The 20,584-nt window shown below is 38.6% G+C and overlaps 1 protein-coding gene across 1 annotated transcript; it reads left to right on the forward strand.

The window, feature by feature from the left end:
* The first annotated feature begins 178 nt into the window (after positions 1–178).
* Positions 179–10,291, forward strand: grpr (gastrin-releasing peptide receptor). Its single transcript, XM_037790039.1, has 4 exons — positions 179–1,094; positions 6,967–7,318; positions 8,973–9,086; positions 9,652–10,291. Exons 1-4 carry the CDS (start codon positions 721–723, stop codon positions 9,931–9,933), a joined length of 1,122 nt encoding a protein of 373 aa, XP_037645967.1. The 5' UTR covers positions 179–720; the 3' UTR covers positions 9,934–10,291.
* Positions 10,292–20,584: the final 10,293 nt, after the last annotated feature.

Here is a 20,584-nt window from a genome sequence, read left to right on the forward strand (position 1 = left end):
TGGCTCCTGCTGCAAAAGAGATCAACTATTTTCAATCTAAACAAACTTATGATTAAATATCTAACATTTGTTTTACAATATTTTTTAATAATTTTATACTTTTTTAAATAATTTGTATTATATATTTTTCATAACAAGATATTAAATATTAATATAAAAATACAATATTTTAAATATTTAAAATAATTATCAAAATTGAGCGCTTTCTTTCTTTCATATTTCGGATCATTTTCTTATTTCCTCTCTTAAAGGTCCCATATTATGCTCATTTTCAGGTTCATACTTGTATCTTGTGTTTCTGAATACGTGCTGTGTGCGTTTCCCTGTGGATTGAGTGTTTCGATACTTTCACAGTAATTATATAGGACTTAAACCTGCTTTATAATAAAAAAAAACATGAAAATCTCACTTTTTAATAATATGGGACCTTTAAATTCAGACAGACGAACATATTGCTTGTTCTTCATAGGTGCATGTTGTACCGTTGAGCTCACTGGGTGACAGTCAGCCCCTACAGACAGACAGACTTGTGGACCCACGTTTTAACACTGAGGAGGACTTGAACTCAACTCTAAAGTTGGACACAAAACTTTCACCACAGTAGTTTCGCCTTCTCTCTAAAAAAAACCCAAAGGACCAGTCCGTATGTCTCTGAGTTGTAACTTATATTTTCAAACCTCTTCAACATCTGTTCAGTGAGTGAGAGAGGCAGAGTGAGAGATGGAGCATCTGTTCCCAAACGCGTCGCGCAGCGTCACTGCTGCTCTCCAAAGCACCGCACGGACGATGTGGTTCACCGGCGTGGTCATCGCTTCGGTTTACGGTGTCATCAGCGTCTTGGGGCTAATTGGCAACATCACGCTCATCAAGACTTTTTGCTCTGCCAAATCCATCCGCAATGTGCCCAATCTGTTCATGTCCAGCCTGGCTCTGGGTGATGTTTTGCTGCTGGTGACCTGCGCTCCGGTGGACGCCAGCAGGTACCTGTCAGAGGAGTGGCTGTTCGGCAGACTGGGCTGTAAAGTCATCCCCTTCATCCAGCTCACCTCGGTCGGGGTGTCTGTGTTCACTCTCACAGCCCTCTCTGCTGACAGGTAGGCTACTCTTTCTCTTCTTCTTACCATCTATTATTGACCCTACACTGTAAACAATTGCTGTTAATTTACAGCAGGATTTCAACAGTATTAACCTGTTATAGCTAAAAACAGCGCTTTACTGTTAATACAAAAGAAAACCTGTTAAATTACGCTCATAGGCTGTTTTTTAACTCAACTATAATGCATTCTTAAAAAACATCACTTTAATGCTGATCAACTGTCTAAAGTATCATCAGTAACAGTTTCATGCAGTATTTTTTTAAATTCTGGGACCTGATCTGCTCATGTGAGGCTTGTTCATTGTACATGATTGTAAAATCAGTGAATTAGCTTTATTGTTCTTCACTCACATGTTGTTCTGGTTTGCATTCTGTGCTTGTAGCCAGCTATAGTAGGACATTTTGGGAAAAGTGTCAACAAGTCTATTATAGCCTTTTTCCTAACAAGTCCCTTTAATTGTATTTAGTGTGACTATTCCTATGTCTGTAACCTGCTAAGTCTATTCATCTAGGCAAAAAATAATGTTTATAAAAATGTATGTAAAAATTACAACCTAAATAGTGCATTAAAACAAATCAGTAAGATAATGTCAAAGAAAGGTGAAAACAGCTATATAATGTATCTTTAAACAGTAAATTAACTGTAAATACTGTGAAATTAATTAAAAAAAAACAGTTCAAACTGTATTTTTCATTAACAGTACAAAGCTGTAAATTTCAGCGACAGTATAATAATGTTAATTTTACAGTAACATAAAGGCAACCCTGCTGCCAGTTCTTTACTGTTATTTTACTGGGAAATCCTAGAACAGTGTAGAATAAGAAATTGATCCAAAGTATCAAAGAAAGCACTCAATTTTGAGAATATTTCAAATATTATATTTTATATTAATATTTAATATCTTGTTAAGAAAAAATATAATACAAATTATAAAAAAAGTATAATATGATTACAAAATAATATAAAACAAATGTTAGATGTCTAATCATAAGTTTGTTTAGATTGAAAATAGTTGATCTCTTTTGCAGCAGGAGCCACTGTTTTACAGTTAAAGGTCTTATTGATATTTTATTTTTACGAATATTAAAACAAAAGCAAAAAAAAAAACGTCCACAGAGCTTTTAAAAAGGAGCCACATAAAAGTATGGCTTTTCCTGAAAAAAAAAAGATTATGATTGTGAAATAATCATTTTAAAAATTTTGGGGTGTCCAAAATGAATGTTTGTTTATCCCTGTGGAAGATATCTGACGTTTGGTTCCCACTTCTAACAAGGCTTGAGAGCCAATAAAGCGACGTTGGTATCACGTGTGTTTTCTCTAGTTAGGGTGGAAAAAATGTCTGAGATTGATGGTAAGTGCTTTGCAACGACTTATTGTGAAGTAAAAGCAATGGAACGAGGGAGAATGCAACATCTAGTGGTTGAATGTTATCAATGTTATCAATAGCACCTTTAAATATTAGGTTACAAGCAGCATAGAAAGCCTACACCATGAAATCTAATATTACAACACATTTTATAGTCTTTAGAAACTATACTGGTTCCCCCCCAAGTATGTGTGATCTCAACATCACACTGTTTCACACTGTTTACTGCTGCTGCAGCAGATGGCACTTTTAGTACTTTTGCTTTTATTAGATATTGACAGTAGAGAGCTGAGAGGAAATAAGATCGGAATGATGGGGGATGACATGCAATTTCAAACTTTTGTTGTCCAATGACATTAAGATGTCTTTTAGGTGACAGAAAGGTGACAGGAAAAAAAAAACAGTCACTGTCACAGTGTGGATGAAATATAATAATATCAATATGCATTAAAGCTTTGGCTGTCAGTGGAAAGCTTAAATGGTAAAGTAATAGGTGTATAGTATGAAAAATGTGTTTCTCTTTGAGGCTGCTGACACGTGCACAACGATAAAGGCAATTGCTACAGGGTCAATTCATTGCTGGCAATTTTCAATTTCAAACTTTTGTTGTCCAATGACATAATTTTTTTAATTTTATTATTTTATTAAAAAAGGGTCCATGTACAGTTTAAAAAATAAAATGTCACCATTTGATGCACCGTACCAGATTATAGCTTTAAGCAAATTCACACCTGTAAGTCCCTTGGCAGGTCAAAACAAAGAAACATACTACAGTCATACAAGAAAGAACATAAAAAACGCACAATACACAGCTACACACAATAGCACATCACAAAGTATGCTTGTCAAGTAAAAACACGTCATGAAGACCAAGACGTTTTAAGTTGGTTTTGAAAATGTTTAAGGTTTTAAGATGTCTTTTAGGTGACAGAAAGGTGACAGGAAAAAAAATAAACTGTTACTGTCACAGTGTGGATGAAATATAATAATATCAATATGTATTAAAGCCTTGGCTGTCAGTGGAAAGCTTAAATGGTAAAGTAATAGGTGTATAGTATGAAAAATGTGTTTCAGAATGCTTTGATAAATATCACAGTAAGCATCCCATTGAAACCTGAGAGAAAAACAAAATCTGGATCACCCCAGTCATTAACTGGCTTTAGTCACATGTGAGTGTGATGTGTGCATGTGAGCTGCATATGTTTCAGTTCTTCTGCTCATTATTTTCCCATCTTTAGCCACTTCGTTATTTCTTCTCGGCCAAAGTAGCAGGGACTCCTCATTAACCTGCCTCACAGCGTCGGTATTTGATGCCCTGGGAAATGAGAACGTGCTGCACATACAGTACAGTCCTTGTTATTAACGAATAACCTTGAGAGCGCAAGAAATGAGATGAACAGAATATTGAAAAGATGTGTCCTCGAGCTGTGTGTAACTGATAATGTTTACTTCCAATGAATCGTTCTTGGAGTTTCAATATGAATTGGGGTCATGGCCGTGATGCACGTTTCTGTAGAGCTGCAAGATTGAAATTCAAAGGTTAAATCAGCTGTCTTATACACAGTATGATAGTCACTTCATTTATCATTATCAATCTGGCACTTCAGTGACACATTGAATAGAGGCTATATGGACTTCCAGCTACTTGACAGTGGATATGATGCATTAAGCTATACAGAAGGATAGTAGAGCAAATAAAAGACTTGGTATTGTGATTACTTTTGACAGCAGGTAAAGCAGAACGATGCTCTGATTCACTCTGTGGGTGTGCAACAAGTCTTTCTCTTTCACTCCAACCTTTTTACCTCTGAGAGCTACTTTGACAAAATGAGAGTGGCCACCACTAGCTCACCAGCCACCTGTAGCTCGCCGGCCACCTGAAGCTGCACCAGCCACCAGTAGCTCGCCAGCCACCAGTAGCTCACCAGCCACCTGTAGCCCACCAGCAACCAGTAGCTCGCCAGCCACCAGTAGCTCGCCAGCCACCAGTAGCTCACCAGCCACCTGTAGCTCGCCAGCCACCTGTAGCTTGCCAGCCACCTGTAGCTCACCAGGCACCAGTAGCTCGCCAGCCACCTGTAGCTCGCCAGCCACCTGTAGCTCACCAGGCACCAGTAGCTCACCAGCCACCTCTAGCTCACCAGGCACCAGTAGCTCACCAGCCACCTGTAGCTCACCAGCCACCTGTAGCTCACCAGCCACCAGTAGCTCGTCAGCCACCAGTAGCTCGCCAGCCACCTGTAGCTCGCCAACCACCAGTAGCTCGCCGGCCACCTGTAGCTCACCGGCCACCAGTAGCTCGCCGGCCACCAGTAGCTCGCCGGCCACCTGTAGCTCGCCGGCCACCAGTAGCTCGCCGGCCACCTGTAGTTCACCAGCCACCAGTAGCTCACCAGCCACCTGTAGCTCTTACTGTGTAAAACTGCACTGTCAAACTGTTTTGGTAGGGCAGTAATTTATAGAGACGATATCAGCTGTAGGCCTACCTGTAGCTACAATAAGGTATAAGTACATTTGCGTGATGCATCAAGCTTGCAGTACAATTTACAAACGTGTCACAGACATAGAAGTGTATCTGTAATCTGTGAACATATAATCAAATATGAGATTAGTTTCCACCCGCAGAAGCTGTTTGGAACGGTTTGAAATTTTGGGAAATAGGCTTTTTTCTTGCTGAGAGTTAGATGAGAAGACCGACACCACTCTCACATCTGCTGCTTTAAATAAATATGAAGCTCAAGCCAGCAGCCGGCTGGTAGCCTACATCTTCTCGGAGTCATACCCCAGCCAAATCTGCACATGCAGACATGATGCACACACAATATATATGTATTCTATGTGACTTACTCTTTCCGATAATATCATCTTCGATGTCCATCACAAATAAATGTCCATAAATCTGCATGGAAACAACAGAAAAAAGACAGTCCTTATAACTACAGAACTCGCCCGAGAATCATCAAGTTTTTAAGTTTTCTTCAGTATTAAAGCACTCCACTGATGTATGTCTGTACATTAATGGCTATATTAGAAACGTGAACTGCTAATAGCTAATTTGACATACTTTCAATGGTGCCCAAATGTAAACAAATAATCCACACTGACATTATGCTTCCTGTTTACAGCCCCAAAAGCACCATGGGAATTGTAGTTCCAAAACTTAGAGCATGATTATCACAGAAGTAGACAGAAGACAGAAAATAAGTGTCAGACTATAAAAACTCTGCTGTATGGTATTATATATTCATAACTACAGAAATCTCAACGGTGTCGGTGTATTCAGTTCAGTTCTAGGAAACGCGTCTTAATCCAGTCTGCTGACATCAGATCAGAACAGTTTTATATTTTTCATTCATTTGAGCACAGATACATTATCCTTCAATCAAGCTGTGTTTTCAAATTGTGTTTTGACTTTGGAAAATAGAAAAATCAAGTTTTAATGAAATAAACTGTGGAGGTGAAGTGAACAAAGAAAAAGTACGTCACTGCTTTCTGTTCATTTCACCCGGGTTAAACCTGTTCAACACTTTTAATAATCATCACTCCTTCCACATATTCATAACTCCACCAGGTTGATGTTATCTTCTAGACAAGGCTTGTTTTCATTGCTCCTCATTTTCTATATTACTTCCTCGAATTCAACAGGGGTAATGTGTTTACCCTAATGCTTAAAGATCAGTTTCAAGACATTATTTACAACAACGTTTAGGTTGCCAGATGCAGGATGACCCCACCAGTGAACCATTTGACCCCTTGACAACTTGAGAATGTAATATCAAACTCCTACCATAAACATTTCAGTTCTACTGTACTGCCCTCTCTTTGTTAAAACAGCTATAATCAATGTTTTATATAAACTAGAACATATTACTACTTTTGTAAAAGGGTTGATGTGGTGATGAGAATAATCTTTAACTCTGCAGTTTCCCTTCACCTCCACAGAGCTTTAGAGCAGTTTTCTGCTTATTGTTTTGGTTTTGCTGCTTGCAACAGCGTCGATTTTAGCTGCAGCAGGCGGCTGTTTTCTGCAAAAAGAAAAAGCTCTAAAAACACCTGTACACTGCCCAGCTGGAGGAGCCAGTGAACAAAGAGCAAGAGCAATAGAGCAATATAGGCTATTCCCTCAGGAGCGACCACAAACAGACCTAAAAAAGGACACTGAATATGGAATTTACCTTCACAAGGTGCACAGAAATGACTCAAAATGAATGCAAATGTTTGCTAAGACGTTTACCGTATCATTTAAAAGGGTAATAAATGGTCTTTGTTTTGTTTTCTTCTTGTTTCCGCTGCCACCAAGTGGCAAAAAAAATAAATTGTTGCTGGTTTCAGTGTTGAACGCAGTCAGCCGCACTGCAAGTCATGAAAGAAGTCACCATTTCATTTTTAAATTGTAAAAAGGGCACCAGTTTTTATGGTACCCTTTAACATTTGCTGCCAAAAAAGGGGCATGAGAATCAACATGGGTTCTCACATCTATTCATCTATCCATCCATCTATCAGGTACAGGGCCATCGTGAAGCCCCTGGACATCCAAACATCAAACACCACTACCAGCATTGTCCTGCGGGCGGCGCTCATCTGGCTCTTCTCCCTGGTCCTGGCGGTCCCCGAGGCCATCTTCTCTGACCTCCACACCTTCAACGACACCTCCAATAATGAGAGCTTCGTCACCTGCGCCCCTTATCCCCATGCTGGGGAACTGCACCCTAAAATCCACTCCACGGCCTCCTTCCTCATTTTCTATGTCATTCCCCTGCTGGTCATATCCATGTACTACACCTTCATCGCCCGGAGCCTGATGAGGAGCGCCTTAAACCTGCCAGTGGAGGGGAACGTGCATGCAAGACGACAGGCCAGTGTTCAAACTGTCATTACCAGGGCAGTAGCCCGATTTGTGATATACTGATATATCCCATCCCCCTCTAAAATGCTTTAAAATATTTGAATTTGTCACGTTTAATTATATTTTTTTGTCACATTCAGGTTTAAACGCTGGTTCAAAGCCTTTGACAGGAGTACAATTTTGGTGGGAAAATATGGACTTATTTTCTTTGTTTACTGAAATCTACTCATTATCATATGTGTTCATCGTTCTATGAAACTTAAAGAACTGTTACAAAAACCAAGCAGCTGACCTCAAGATATGTGAATGAAAATGGGTTGTATGGGTACCCACGAGTCTCCCCTTTACAGACATGCTGTTGTTGCCTGTTGGGCTGCAGTTTGCCATGTTATGATTTGAGCATTTTTTATGCTAAATGTAAACCTGTGAGGGTTTCTGGACAATATTTGTAATTATTTTGTGTTCTTAATTGATTAACAATACTAAATATATACATACATTAGCATAAAGCAAGCATATTTGTCCACTCCCATTTTGATAAGAGTATTAAATACTTGACAAATCTCCCTTTAAGGTACATTTTGAACAGATAAAAAATGTGTGATTAATTTGCAATTAATCGTGATCAATCACGATTAAATATTTTAATCGATTGACCTAGTTTTCACATCAGATTTGTGTTCTGTAATAAAACCATATACAGGACAAATTGGTATGAACAACTTTTGTAAGTACAAGAAGTAGGGCTACTAGTTTTCTTCATCAATTGGATTATTATTACTGATGCATTACTGTGTAAACAGCATTTTCCTGTTGCAGCTGGTGGAGATGAAGCTACTGGTAAATAGGCTACTAAATGTACTGTTGGGTTATTTAATCTGTACTATATTTATAAATGTATAACCTATTCAGAAAATAAAAGTAAAAGTACCTCAGAAGCATACTTAATTACAGTACATAAGGTAATATACATAGTTACTTTCCACCACTGATTTCTGCATGATTAAAGGTGCAATGTGTCAGATCTGGCCAGAATTTTAGTTTAAAACATTCAAAAAATGAACCAACATTATCAACAGAATGTGAAGAAGTAACAGCGTGCCTTCGATTTTTAAGTTTCATATGATACCAATATGATACCTGAATAGACTGAGTGTCTCCATTTACCAGATAGAACCGGTTTGTAGGGAGCTCAAGGTTCAAGGTTCTTCTATTCATACTGGACAGCCTTCAACTGCCGTAACATGACATTACAATCAGTTTCTCTTCTACAGTTAATTATTTTTTCTACCATACAACAATAATCAAATTTATTACACGGCTGTGTTGAATACTCGATTCTGATTGGTCAATCACAGCGTTCTACGGCCTGTTATTTCTTTATAGCAGACCGTTGCTATGGGCGCGGTTCTGATGTCGGACTCTGGCAGACCGTTTTGTGTCAAATCATTGATTTCTTAAGTAAGTAGCCGTGTAATAAGCGGGTTAATGTACAGCTAGCAGGTCATTGTTGTGAAAGAAACCTCCGCTTCGCGTCAGGCTGCAGCATCGCCCTGTCGGGGTTTCTTTCACAACAATGACCGGCTCGCTGTACATTAGCCCTTACTTTTATAACAGCATTGTTCTTTGGTTTTAACTGGGGTTTTTTTTCTACAACCAACAGGTTGAATCAAGAAAGCGCTTGGCCAAGACGGTGCTGGTGTTCGTTGGTCTCTTTGCAGTGTGCTGGCTTCCCTGTCACATCATCTACTTATACCGCTCCTATCACTACTCTCAGGTAGGCCACACAAAAAGCACCTAATACGTTTATTCATAAGAACGCCTTTCTTGCATTTCGCATGTAGTCTTCACTGACTGCATCCGCGTAAATATGCTACGGTCAGAGCTAGTGAGGTAGAATAAAAAGTGAGAAAGACTGCTCATGGCGGGCGGGAGGGGAAGTGAATTGGCCCAACAAACACACAACTTTCAACCAGAAAGACCGGCGTTTTGTTTTGCAAGTTACGTCAGTGACGTTTGTCACATGTTTTTAGGGATGTTTATGGCGTGTTTTCCGTACTTATGTATGTTTCTGTATAATTTACGTACTTATTTTAAGCCCAACCATGACATTTTTCCTAAACCTAACTGTGGACGTTACCATAGTTTTGTTGCGTGGCGTACAAATGACACACAAAAAGCCTAATATGCATCCTCATGACACGCAGAATGACGTTGTAATGTCGTGCAATTTTCCCCTTCCCGCGAGACTAGGTTTGTTCAAAGGTTGGTTCAGAGTTCATGTTGCCTCCATCTCATAAACCATTTCTTCTCAACCCTCCACGCTGTCTCTCCCCCGCCAGGTGGACACTTCCCTGGTTCACTTTGTGTGCAGCGTCGTAGCTCGTATCCTGGCCTTCACCAACTCCTGCCTCAACCCCTTCGCCCTCTACCTGCTGAGCGACACCTTCCAGAAGCAGTTCAACCAGCAGCTGTGTTGTTGCTGTCGTATGATCCTCAAACGCTCCCCGCAGAGCCCGACTCATTATAACACACATGTGACATCGGTCCGCAGCACGCATCAGTCTATCGCGAGTCTGAGCATGATCAATGGCAAGCGGTCCTGTCAGGAGGATTGTGTGTGAGGGACACGTGTTTGTCTGTGTGTGTGTGTGTGTGTGTGTGTGTGTGTGTTTGTGTGTGTGCATTCTTTGCTTTTTTGCTATGTTCACAAAAGATTTTGATCATACGAACCTTGCATAAAGATATATAGTTGAATTATTGTACCTAAAACGGGTACTCCAGTGTTTAAATATTGCACTTACATAAAGTTTAGGGACTTGAGAAAGACATTATTATTATTATTATTATTATTATTATTATTATTATTATTATAAGAAGAAGAAAGGTCATCAAACCAGTAGAGTATTATTATGGGTCAAACTCTAAAAACACTGGATCCTACATTGTCCAACCCTGTCTCCCTGAGAACTACGGTGGCCGACGCAAAAACGCAAATGCCCCTATCTAGAGCCAGTATTTGGTTTGTCCATTCTGGGCTACTGTAGAAACGTGGCGGCCGGTTGCGTGGAGAGAGGACCCGCTGCCTATGTAGATATAAACGGCTCATTTTAAATCAAAACACAATGATTCTTATATGGTTTGGGGGTCCTCCCCCAGAAAGTTTCAGAGACTATGTTTCCTGCATTCTGGTGACTTTTAAAGAGTGAAAATAGCAAAATATTAAGTACACTGCAACAGCATTTATATGTTAAAAAGGTCTCTTTTAATTTGACTTTTAATTCTCATGAAAGAAAACTGAATAGGTCACCCCTCTTGCATGAATTTGTGTGACTCTCTGGCATAAACTAATATTCATTCATTCATTCATTCATTCATTCATTTCTCTCTCCATCTCTCACTCACTCTCCCTCGTCGCCACACCACAACGGCTTTTCGCTGCATTGCTCCAACTTTGGGTGCTGCACACTGTGATGTGAGGCGAGCGCAGCTCAAACCGCGTTGTGTCACGAGCACTTCTTCCACCGGGAAACCGCATTTGGTGTAGCTTTATGGTCGTTCAGTTGGAAACAGCAGGGCTTACACACGCTGTACAGAAACCTGCCAGAAACAGGTTGAGCTAACAAAAAGGAAAAAAAAGTGGGAAGATCCTCCGACCACATCAGCCCCATTCTCATCCAACTACACTGGCTCCCTGTTCAATAACAGATTGACTTCAAAAACCTTCTGCTCACCTATAAAGCCCTCCACAACCTTGCCCCCACCTACCTCACTGACCTCCTTCAGGAGTACACACCCTCCCGTTCCCTGCACTCATCATCAGCTGGTCTTCTGACCACCCCCACCTCCCGCCTCAGCACCATGGGAGCTAGGGGCGTTCAGCTGCACTGCTCCCAGGCTCTGGAACTCCCTCCCTCCTCCCATCCGGCAGTCTGACACTATTACAACATTCAAATCCCATCTCAAAACTCACCTGTTCAAACTGGCCTACTCACTGTAGTGTGTCCATCAGTCCATCACACGTGTCTGCCTAAATGTGTCTTTGTCATGTCTGCCTGTTTTTATCTGTTTGAGTATAATTTTATCTTTGTAAGGTGTCCTTAGTTGTCTTGAAAGGCGCCATCAAATAAAATGTATTATTATTATTATTATTATTATAAGATTTGTCATAAATCGGGAGATATACGGGAGAATTGTGACCCTAAGAGGAAACCGGAAGAGGGCACTGAAAAACGGGAGTGTTTCGGGAAAATCGGGAGATTGCTGCCCCTTTAAGAGTTAAAGCAAGACTGCTATCTTTCTCCCTAACCATAATTTGTGCTTTGAGCATCTGAACATAATTATAAAGAGAGTCTACAGCCGTGCTAGTAGCTAGGAGACGGGACCGTGACCTTTCCCATAATGCAACATGACGAAATCTCTTTGATATACCCTCTGTACCAAGTACATTAACACATCTTTCAATCTCAGTTTGAATCACTGGCTACTATAAATATCTCCCAGGAAGCCAAAGCTGAGATAAACCTGAAGCTCCTCCAGAGACACTATTTCCAGTTGAATCGTACTACAGTACGAATGACAACTTAACTGAGCGCCATGAGTAACATTTTTGAAGTGTCCCTTTAAGGGTTCATCCAAGCTTATAAATCTGACCGAGGTGCAGAATTTGAGATGTGAAAAGATAGCATTGAGATTCTGTGATCAACAATCATCTCTAAAGAAGCTACATGTACAGTGTTCAGGGAAGTGAAAAGACATATTTTGCAACAACAAAGTAGAAATATCAGTATTAGTCTTTAGAAAAAGCAGAATAAGTCAGGTCACCCCTTTAGAACCAAAGTACCTTTAATGAAGCAAAATAACCTAAATCACTATTATTGGCACTTCTATGATAAATAAGATGCTTTTATTATGATGTTGGCAAAAGGTAAATTCAATCAGTGAGCTCTAATATGTGGTATCTTTTTATATCGATTTGTAATATGCTGGCTGCACCCTGTTGCTGTTCGTGTATAATATGTCTAAATGTTTGATGCTTTGGTGATAACTGTGAAATTTCGAGTGTACCTTCAGAGATGTATTTTAAATTTTATTCGTCGTTACAGAGTGTTTAATGAGCTGTGAATCAGGTGAACACAGTGTGAAAAATTAACAGTGAATGTAAATGCATGTACGCAATTTGTGTTTCTATGTTTTGTAGTTGTGTGTGATATTGCACTGTGCATTTCTCTTTCCAATGGAAGAAAATAATATAAAAATCAAAAAAGATTGCAGTCAAATTAGTGTGCACCATATCACTTTCTACATTATATTGCATATTGCATGAAAACGGATCCTCATGTGCGTCTTTGTGCTTTGGTTATGTTTAGAGCGTTAATCCTGTTGACTGTGTATACACCACATAGTTTCTGCACCGCTGTGTTCACTGCACATGATTATTCTGCACTGTCACACGCTAGATTTACAGTCACCGTGTCACACCGCAATGTCCTAATTTGGTGTTTCACAAAGGCAGAGGGTCATGCCCAGGTTGTGATGAGTGGGTGTATAATTCAGTCTGGATAGCGTTTGTTTAATTGTGATGTAAGCGTGGTGCCAAATTTCTGTCCTGTGTGGTCTCAACCACCTACTCAACATGTCATCTTTATAGTCGGGCTCATTCTGTGGAATGTCTGGAATGTAAATAAGGATTAGTTATTATATTTTTAATTTAAGGAACGAAAGAAACTCAAATCGAGACTAATAAAAGCACATGAGCGCATGTGTTTGAAATCCCTTTCAGGAATCAGGAGGCAGGAATCCTGCAGAGAAATAGAAAGATCACTTCATGATCTCTTGCAGGACATTTTAGGAATTCTCATACTGGCACCTGCAGCAAATATAACATCAAGTATAATGATGTTTGTAATCAATCAAGTTCATTAATTGTGCCTTGTGCACATACATCATCCTTCATAATAAAGGTCAAACGAGGAAGGAGAGCTACTTCACAATATCTGTTAGAGCTGCAACTCTTAATAGATTAGTTGTCAACTAATAAATTAATCGCCAACTATTCTGATAATCAATTAATCGGTTTGAGTAATTTTTTAAGAAGAAAAAAGTCAAAACTCTCTGATTCGAGCTTCTTAAATGTGAATATTTTCTGGTTTCTTTACTCCTCTATGACATGAACTGAATATCTTTGAGTTGTGGATAAAACAAGACGTTTGAGGACGTCATCTTGGGCTTTGGGAAACAATGACGGACATTTTTTACCATTTTCTGACATTTTACAGAGCAAACAACTTATTGATTAACCAAGAAGATAATCAACAGATTAACCGACAATTAAAATAATCGTTAGTTGCAGCCCTAATATCTGTGATTAGTATTACATTGTATCTTTATTTTCACCAACTGCAATCTACATTCAAATTACAAGATAATCACAAAACTATGTTAAAATGAAATGTCCTGTCAACTTCAGTGTAAGGTAATAACAAAACAAAGAAAATAATCCAACCCTGGCTGGACAATAAAGTTTATTCTATTGTAAATCTGTGTTGTTTATGTACGTGTGACTACATGTGTTTTTATTTTCTCTCTCTCAGTTTTGAAGAACTCGTTAAAGTGATATAAAGCCTGAAGGCTATAAGGAAAGGTGGGATTCACTCTTACTGAATGGTGTGAAGTCAGATCTCCTTTAGATGCTTCATTCACATCCTTTTATTGAAATATATTTGAAGGTTTTCCTCACAAGCATCTCTGAAAATAAAATAAAAACCTTCCAGCCCTCCTGAACAATCGACTGTTACTCTGAAGGTCAGAGCTGTGTGTAGGTGTTGTATCTGTTCACGCAGCGTGTAACGTGTATTGATCTTGGTCCTCATGTGCTCGCAGGAAGCAACCAAAGGCAACGAGTCAGAACTATCAAAGGACGTCAGCAGACTGAAATGTCATCATGTTTATTCCACCGTTGATGTCAATATCGCCTCATGGAGAATTAATAATTGGTGACATGGGGGCCTCTTGACAGCATCGCTATCCGTCTTGTTGTAACACAGGAAATAACAAAGAGAGTCTCATTCATGTCTTTGTGTCATGAGTCAAATCTTTACATTTGCCAGTGAATTTAATTGAATAATTTTAATTTAAATAAAAATGTATAGAGCAACACATACAATTAACAAATTTACATCTTTATGGTCTCATTTTCATTTGAGAAAGATATATTGAAGTTATGTATCTTAGTCGTTTTTTTTATGTCTTCTGACTTTCACATTTTACACATAAAGGATTTCATTTTTTCTTATTACCATTTAATTTGATTTCGAAGATGCTTCTTACTCCATACTAATGTATTTTGGAGCAAGAAATAAATGAGAATAACAGTTAAGATTTTTTTTTTTTTAAATGTCTGTAGATTGTATTGTTTTCAGAAAAGTTATTTTTACGTTTTCATGTTGTATGTTCGTGTGATGTTACAAGTATGTGGTAAAAGGGAATGTTTTGAAGGAAGCTATAATTGCCAATTAGCAAAGATCAAATGGATGTGATTACTCACAGGTCACAAATGAAGATTAATTTGTGATTAATATCTTTTTTACAGTAGGTTTGTTGCAGTTGATGGATAAAGACTTGATGTGCCTGCTTTTATGGTTGGTTTCCTGCATGTGAATGAATGTGTAGAACTGTTTCATGATGAAGCATACATCATTTTCATTTCACCCACTGTGCTGCATTGGGGTAAAATTACAGAAGATTTTAAGCCAATCCACGATCTTTTCCTTAACCTAACAAAGTACATTTTGTCACATAACTTCGGTACTTAAGTTACGCCACTTCTGGTGTCACATAACCACTTCCGGTGTGGCGTAACTTAACGATCTCACGATCTTTCCTAAACCTAACTAGGTAGTTTTGTTGCCTAAACCTAAGGAAGTTGTTTCCCCGGAAGACGGAAGTTTATTTTGAAAAAGACTGTATCCATGTAACGAGCGGAAATTGACACGTGTTGCTGGACATTCGTAGGAAAACAAACGGAAAAGGAGGAATAATTTTTTTTAAGATATCATACGAACCATTGTATGAGAATACGTTGAATTTATACACCACATGGCCGAAAGTATGTGAACACACACCTGTATACTTTTGGTCTGGGTTAGGCCTTTTAGTTCCAATGAGGGGAAATCTTAATGCTACAACAGATAATGATATTTTAGACAATACATTGCTTCCAACCTTGTTGCAACAGAAAAGTGAGGTCAAATGTTTTCGGTGTGGAAGAACTGCACAAAGTCCTGACCTCAACTCCATCCCAACAGCTTTGGGATGAACTGAAGCAGTGAATGGTAATCAGACAACATATTCTCATACAACAGTTCGTATGATAGCTTCTGAAAAGTTATTCCTCATTTTTTGTGTGTTTTCCTACAAATGTCCAGCGTCAATTTTCACTCCAATCTTTTCAAAATAAACTTCCGTCTTCACAGGTAACAACTTTGTTAGGTTTAGGTAACAAAACTACTTAGTTAGGCTTCGGAAAAGATTGTGGTTTGGGTTAAAATAACGTGAAGTTGTGTAATTTAAGTACGCAAGTTACGTGACAAATAAATCAACTTCTGGTTTCACACCGGACACAAACATCGGTCTCCTGGGTGATAGTCCGGTGTTTTTTGACCCACCCATCCTCCGCGACCTCCTCTCTACGCAGCATTCGCCGCCCTTTATACTTCCTTTTCACAATTATGTGGATTACATACAAATTTATTTCGGGGGATATACACGAATTATAGTGCATTTACTTTTGCATGTGTGTATGAGAACAGCCTGAGTCAGGCCTCATACCCAACTTTGGTGCCCGAACTTAGATCCTGAAAAGACAAGACTACAGGAAGCCCCACACATAACCCCCATGTAAAACCACAATGTGACATTTTAACACTTCGTTTTCGTTGAACAAACAAGATAAAAGACACATTCTTGATGCACTTCAGCACCTTCTAAATTACTAGTGTTCTGAAGCAAGGCAATCATACACTTTAGAAGAGAGTGGAAAGTACATGTCTTGGTCTTAAGGCTGCAGACCAACGGCTCAAAACTCTGAGCCTTGCAATAATGTTCCTTGTGGTAGCCGTGGTAACTCTGTAAATCATGTGTTTTTTGTACAATGGGAACTCAAATTACAGCAATTTTACATCCAGGGTGGAAATTCCTAATTGGCAATGGTAATATACCTCTGCAGGAAACCATAGAAGACTGAAAATCATGCAGCTAGACTGAGCTTTATAAGTCTCACCCAGGTAACAAATGTAAGAGAAATGTATGTTTGTACTGAACCAGTGGTGAATGAAGTACCTTTACACTTGAGTAAAAGTACAAATATCTAAAAAAGAAATTAATAATTTAGTAGAAGTTAAAGTCACCTATTAGAATATCACTTGAGTAAGAGTTTTAAAGTGTTTGATATTTACTGTACTCAAGTATCAAAAGCAATTTTCTGATATTAAATGTACTTAAGTATTGAAAGTAAAAGTACAAGTAAATGCTCTCAATAAAAAAGCAAGCAAGTCAGAATTGTTAGATTTATGAAGTTTATGAGGTGGGCACATGCGCAAAATTAATATTCGCCTCCCGTTCACTTCCATTCTACGTGAGCCAAAGTGCTAAAAATGTTTGCTTCCGGTGGCGAAGGAAATTTGCATCTTTGCATTTGTAATGCAGTTTACTTTGGTGAACTTTCAGTTCAAAAATCCCCTCAGCAGGTGATGGTCACTCGCCTGCATTCGCGCATGTGTGACCGTGTCCTTATTATTCCTTTTAACATGTACACCACCTTAAAATTGGAGGCTACATTGCATTTGCAGAAAAATGAGGTCTCCACAGCTTAAAGGGTTTAAAGAGTAAAATCCAGTTTTTCCTTCCCTTGTAGTCGCAACTAGCATGTATCATGATCTGACATGAAAAGTAAAGTATACATTTTATTTAGGAAATATAGTGGAGTAACAGAATATTGATTCATATTTGATCAGTGCTGCCTAGTTTGACCGTTTGATTGGAGTTCACAAGTGATTGACAGCTGCTCAGAGACGGCAGGCTCCAGCTCGGCTCTGACCGGTTGTTTTCCTCCAGTCTGAGAGATCTTGCAGATGCCATTACGAACACCGGAGGACACAGAGGCACATGATTTTTTTTTCAGATTACCTGTCTCATGCACTACTGTCAGGATATAGTGACCGTTTTATAAAAAAACTTTTTTAATCATATTTGCTCCATTTCTACCCACTGCTGCTTTAAGTACTGAAACAAAGTATTACTAGGCTACCTGGTTACATAACACCACTGACTGGGACACTTCAGTGTTAATGTAAATTAGTGAGCTTTAGAGGTGCTGGTGGGTGTTATCATTGGACAGAGCCAGGCTAGCTGTTTTCCCTATTTCGTCTATTTATGCTAAGCTACGCCAACTAACTTCTGGCTGTAACTTTATATTAAACAGACAGATATCTCGACAACAAAGTGAATATGTTTATATCCCAAAATGTAAAACCTTTCCTTTCTTTTAATGCTCTTGGTTTTAGAATTACATATTTACATATGGTTGTAATCAGTCCCTCCTACCTAGTGCTCCAGTGTTGTGCTGAAGTCTCACACACACTCAATACACAATAAAGACCTACTTCAAGCCAAGACTTCAAGCCAAGCCCATCAACTAGGATATACTGTATATATAGGCTTTACACACCAAGGCTAACAACTAAACAACTATGTCCTCCAACAGAGTCCACACTGCCGCACACTGCCCAACACACACACACACACACACACACACACCAGCAGGTCTATCACAATTCAGTCACAGCAAACATCTTTTCAGGTGTTACTACGGAGTCACCTTAGGTTTAAACTAAATTACACTTTTGCATTGTGGACTGTTTGCAACAAGGCCACCCATGGAAGACGGCCACACAACAACCAGCAATATAAGAGGAAACACCACTACTGTATTTTTCTGTAGCTCGTCATATTTGTGAATAAATGTTTTGCAGTTTGAGTAATGAATACTAGTGGACATAGTAAAAGACATGTTTAGGGACAATTGCAAGTGTCAAATAATGTTTTGAAGAATTGTCTAGACCCCTGTATTTCACACTTTGGGTGTAACCTATAATGTTCAGGGGTATCACTGTCAGGTCCACTTAGGCTACTATTGGCCATTCGAAAACATTTCCTGTGTGTGGTTTGGTAAAGGTAGCCAATGTATTTATAATATTAGACTTCAACATATTAGGCTTTTTATATTCCCAAATAGGTTCAAGTTTCTTTATTTTTTATTTGTCAATTCCAGCAAAGCAGTCGTTGGCAATGAAAATCTTTGGTTTCAGATTCCTTCAACAATGCTCATAATATGTATATATAAAAAGAGAAATAACAAGTAAATGTAGAAGCAAAATGATAATCTAAGGCATAAAATAGTGCAGTTCAAATATATATAAACATATGTAAATATAAAATAGTAATGTAAATGTAAATTTGTGGAAGACAGTATTTCAGATGGGAAAACTGAATGTTAACAGGATGTAGTATGTATATGCATGATTAGAAGTAATACATGTACACAGAGGTATAAACAGGAATGTAGTATGTAATAATGAGAAGTACTACAAAATATTTTCAGAGGTGTAGACAGGAATGGATAGATAGATAGATAGATAGATAGATAGATAGATAGATAGATAGATAGATAGATAGATAGATAGATAGAAACTTTATTGATCCCGAGAGAAATTCAAGTTTCCAGCATCTCAGTTCCATAGTGCAAACATATTAGTAGAAAGGCACAAGTAAGTAGTACAAGTATAAAAAAATATACCCGATATAAAAATACCAGGAGATGAAGAAAACTGTTAAAAATTAATATAGTGCAGGGTAGCAACTGAGATACGGGACTATTCAAAATGTGAATATAGTGAAAAAAGTGATATAGTACTGGATAATAAAATATAGGAGATAGAGACCAGAGGATTAAGAAATGTCAAATATGGAATATAATGCAGGATAAGAACTGAGGTAGAGAGTTTTTAAAAAAAATAGACTAAAGTGCAGAATAAAGCCGTACATCGTTTGTAGAATACAGTAAAACAAGTCTATAAAGGTGCAGAGTAGAGTTGTTTGTGCTGTTTGTAGAATGTATAGAAAAATAGTACATATGTATATACGTATCTATACATCTATACTATATATCCGTTTATATATTCAGTTGAGTTAAATTTATTAAAGATAGGAAATTAAAGGTACCCTCTGTGGCTTCTGACTCAATATGTTCTCATCCCAACTCGTCACACTCCCCTTGGTGTCTCACGCCCCTTGACATCACTTTAGGATTAGGCAACAAAACCACTATAGTTAGGTTTAGGAAAGAGTTACATGTTTGGGCTTAAAACTACTACTACAAACAGCTGATTGTAACGTGATGCACAGGACATGTACATCGGTCTCCTGGATGAAAGCCCTTTGTTTGTTGGACCCATCCACCTCACCTCCCGCCCACCCGGTTCGTCTCTTTTGCGCTTTTCAGGCGCACTTTCTCTGAGTATTTACTGTTGCTGCGGATGGTTCTACATTATGATTATTGGAACGCCCAATGGGTTTCATACCGGCGCTAAAGGGTATTGTGTGTGGTGGTATGACACGCCGACGGCCGTGACAAAGCCTCGGTATTTGATGCTCTGGGAATAAGAACAGGCTGGACCTCTAGTTGCATTACTTTTTTCCTCCCATCCTGTTTATCTCGTGCATTCGTACAAGGACGCACATGTGTGTGCACCGGCACGTAGATAATGTGTTGCACATTCCTGCCAAGGGTTTCACACTCTTCCACTAATCTATAGGTGGCAGTAACACGCCAATATACATTTTACAGCAATGCACCAGCAAAGAGAAGAAGAAGACTGTGAGCTAATAAACACATGAGCAATGCAGGATTAAAAAAGAATCATCTTTGCAAATGAGTTGTGAGGAATGAAATTATTTCAACATGATTGTTAGACCTCAAGGACACACACTGTGTTTTGATGAGTAACACTCTTTGTTTACGAGAAAACTCCACCGGGCACTTTAAGAGATTGATGCGTGAATCAAGTTTAGAGCATGTTCTCGTATTTTTTTATTCATCTCTTAGTCTCATGTTTATCACATATTTTCAATATATGACTGGGACTTAAAAAAGGGATTTTAATCTTTGGTATTTGGGGAAACTATATATTTGACTTTGTTTTTGCAAGTGCACAAATA

The sequence above is a fragment of the Sebastes umbrosus genome, chromosome 2 (genome assembly GCF_015220745.1).
Source record: "Sebastes umbrosus isolate fSebUmb1 chromosome 2, fSebUmb1.pri, whole genome shotgun sequence".
Lineage (NCBI taxonomy): Eukaryota > Metazoa > Chordata > Actinopteri > Perciformes > Sebastidae > Sebastes > Sebastes umbrosus.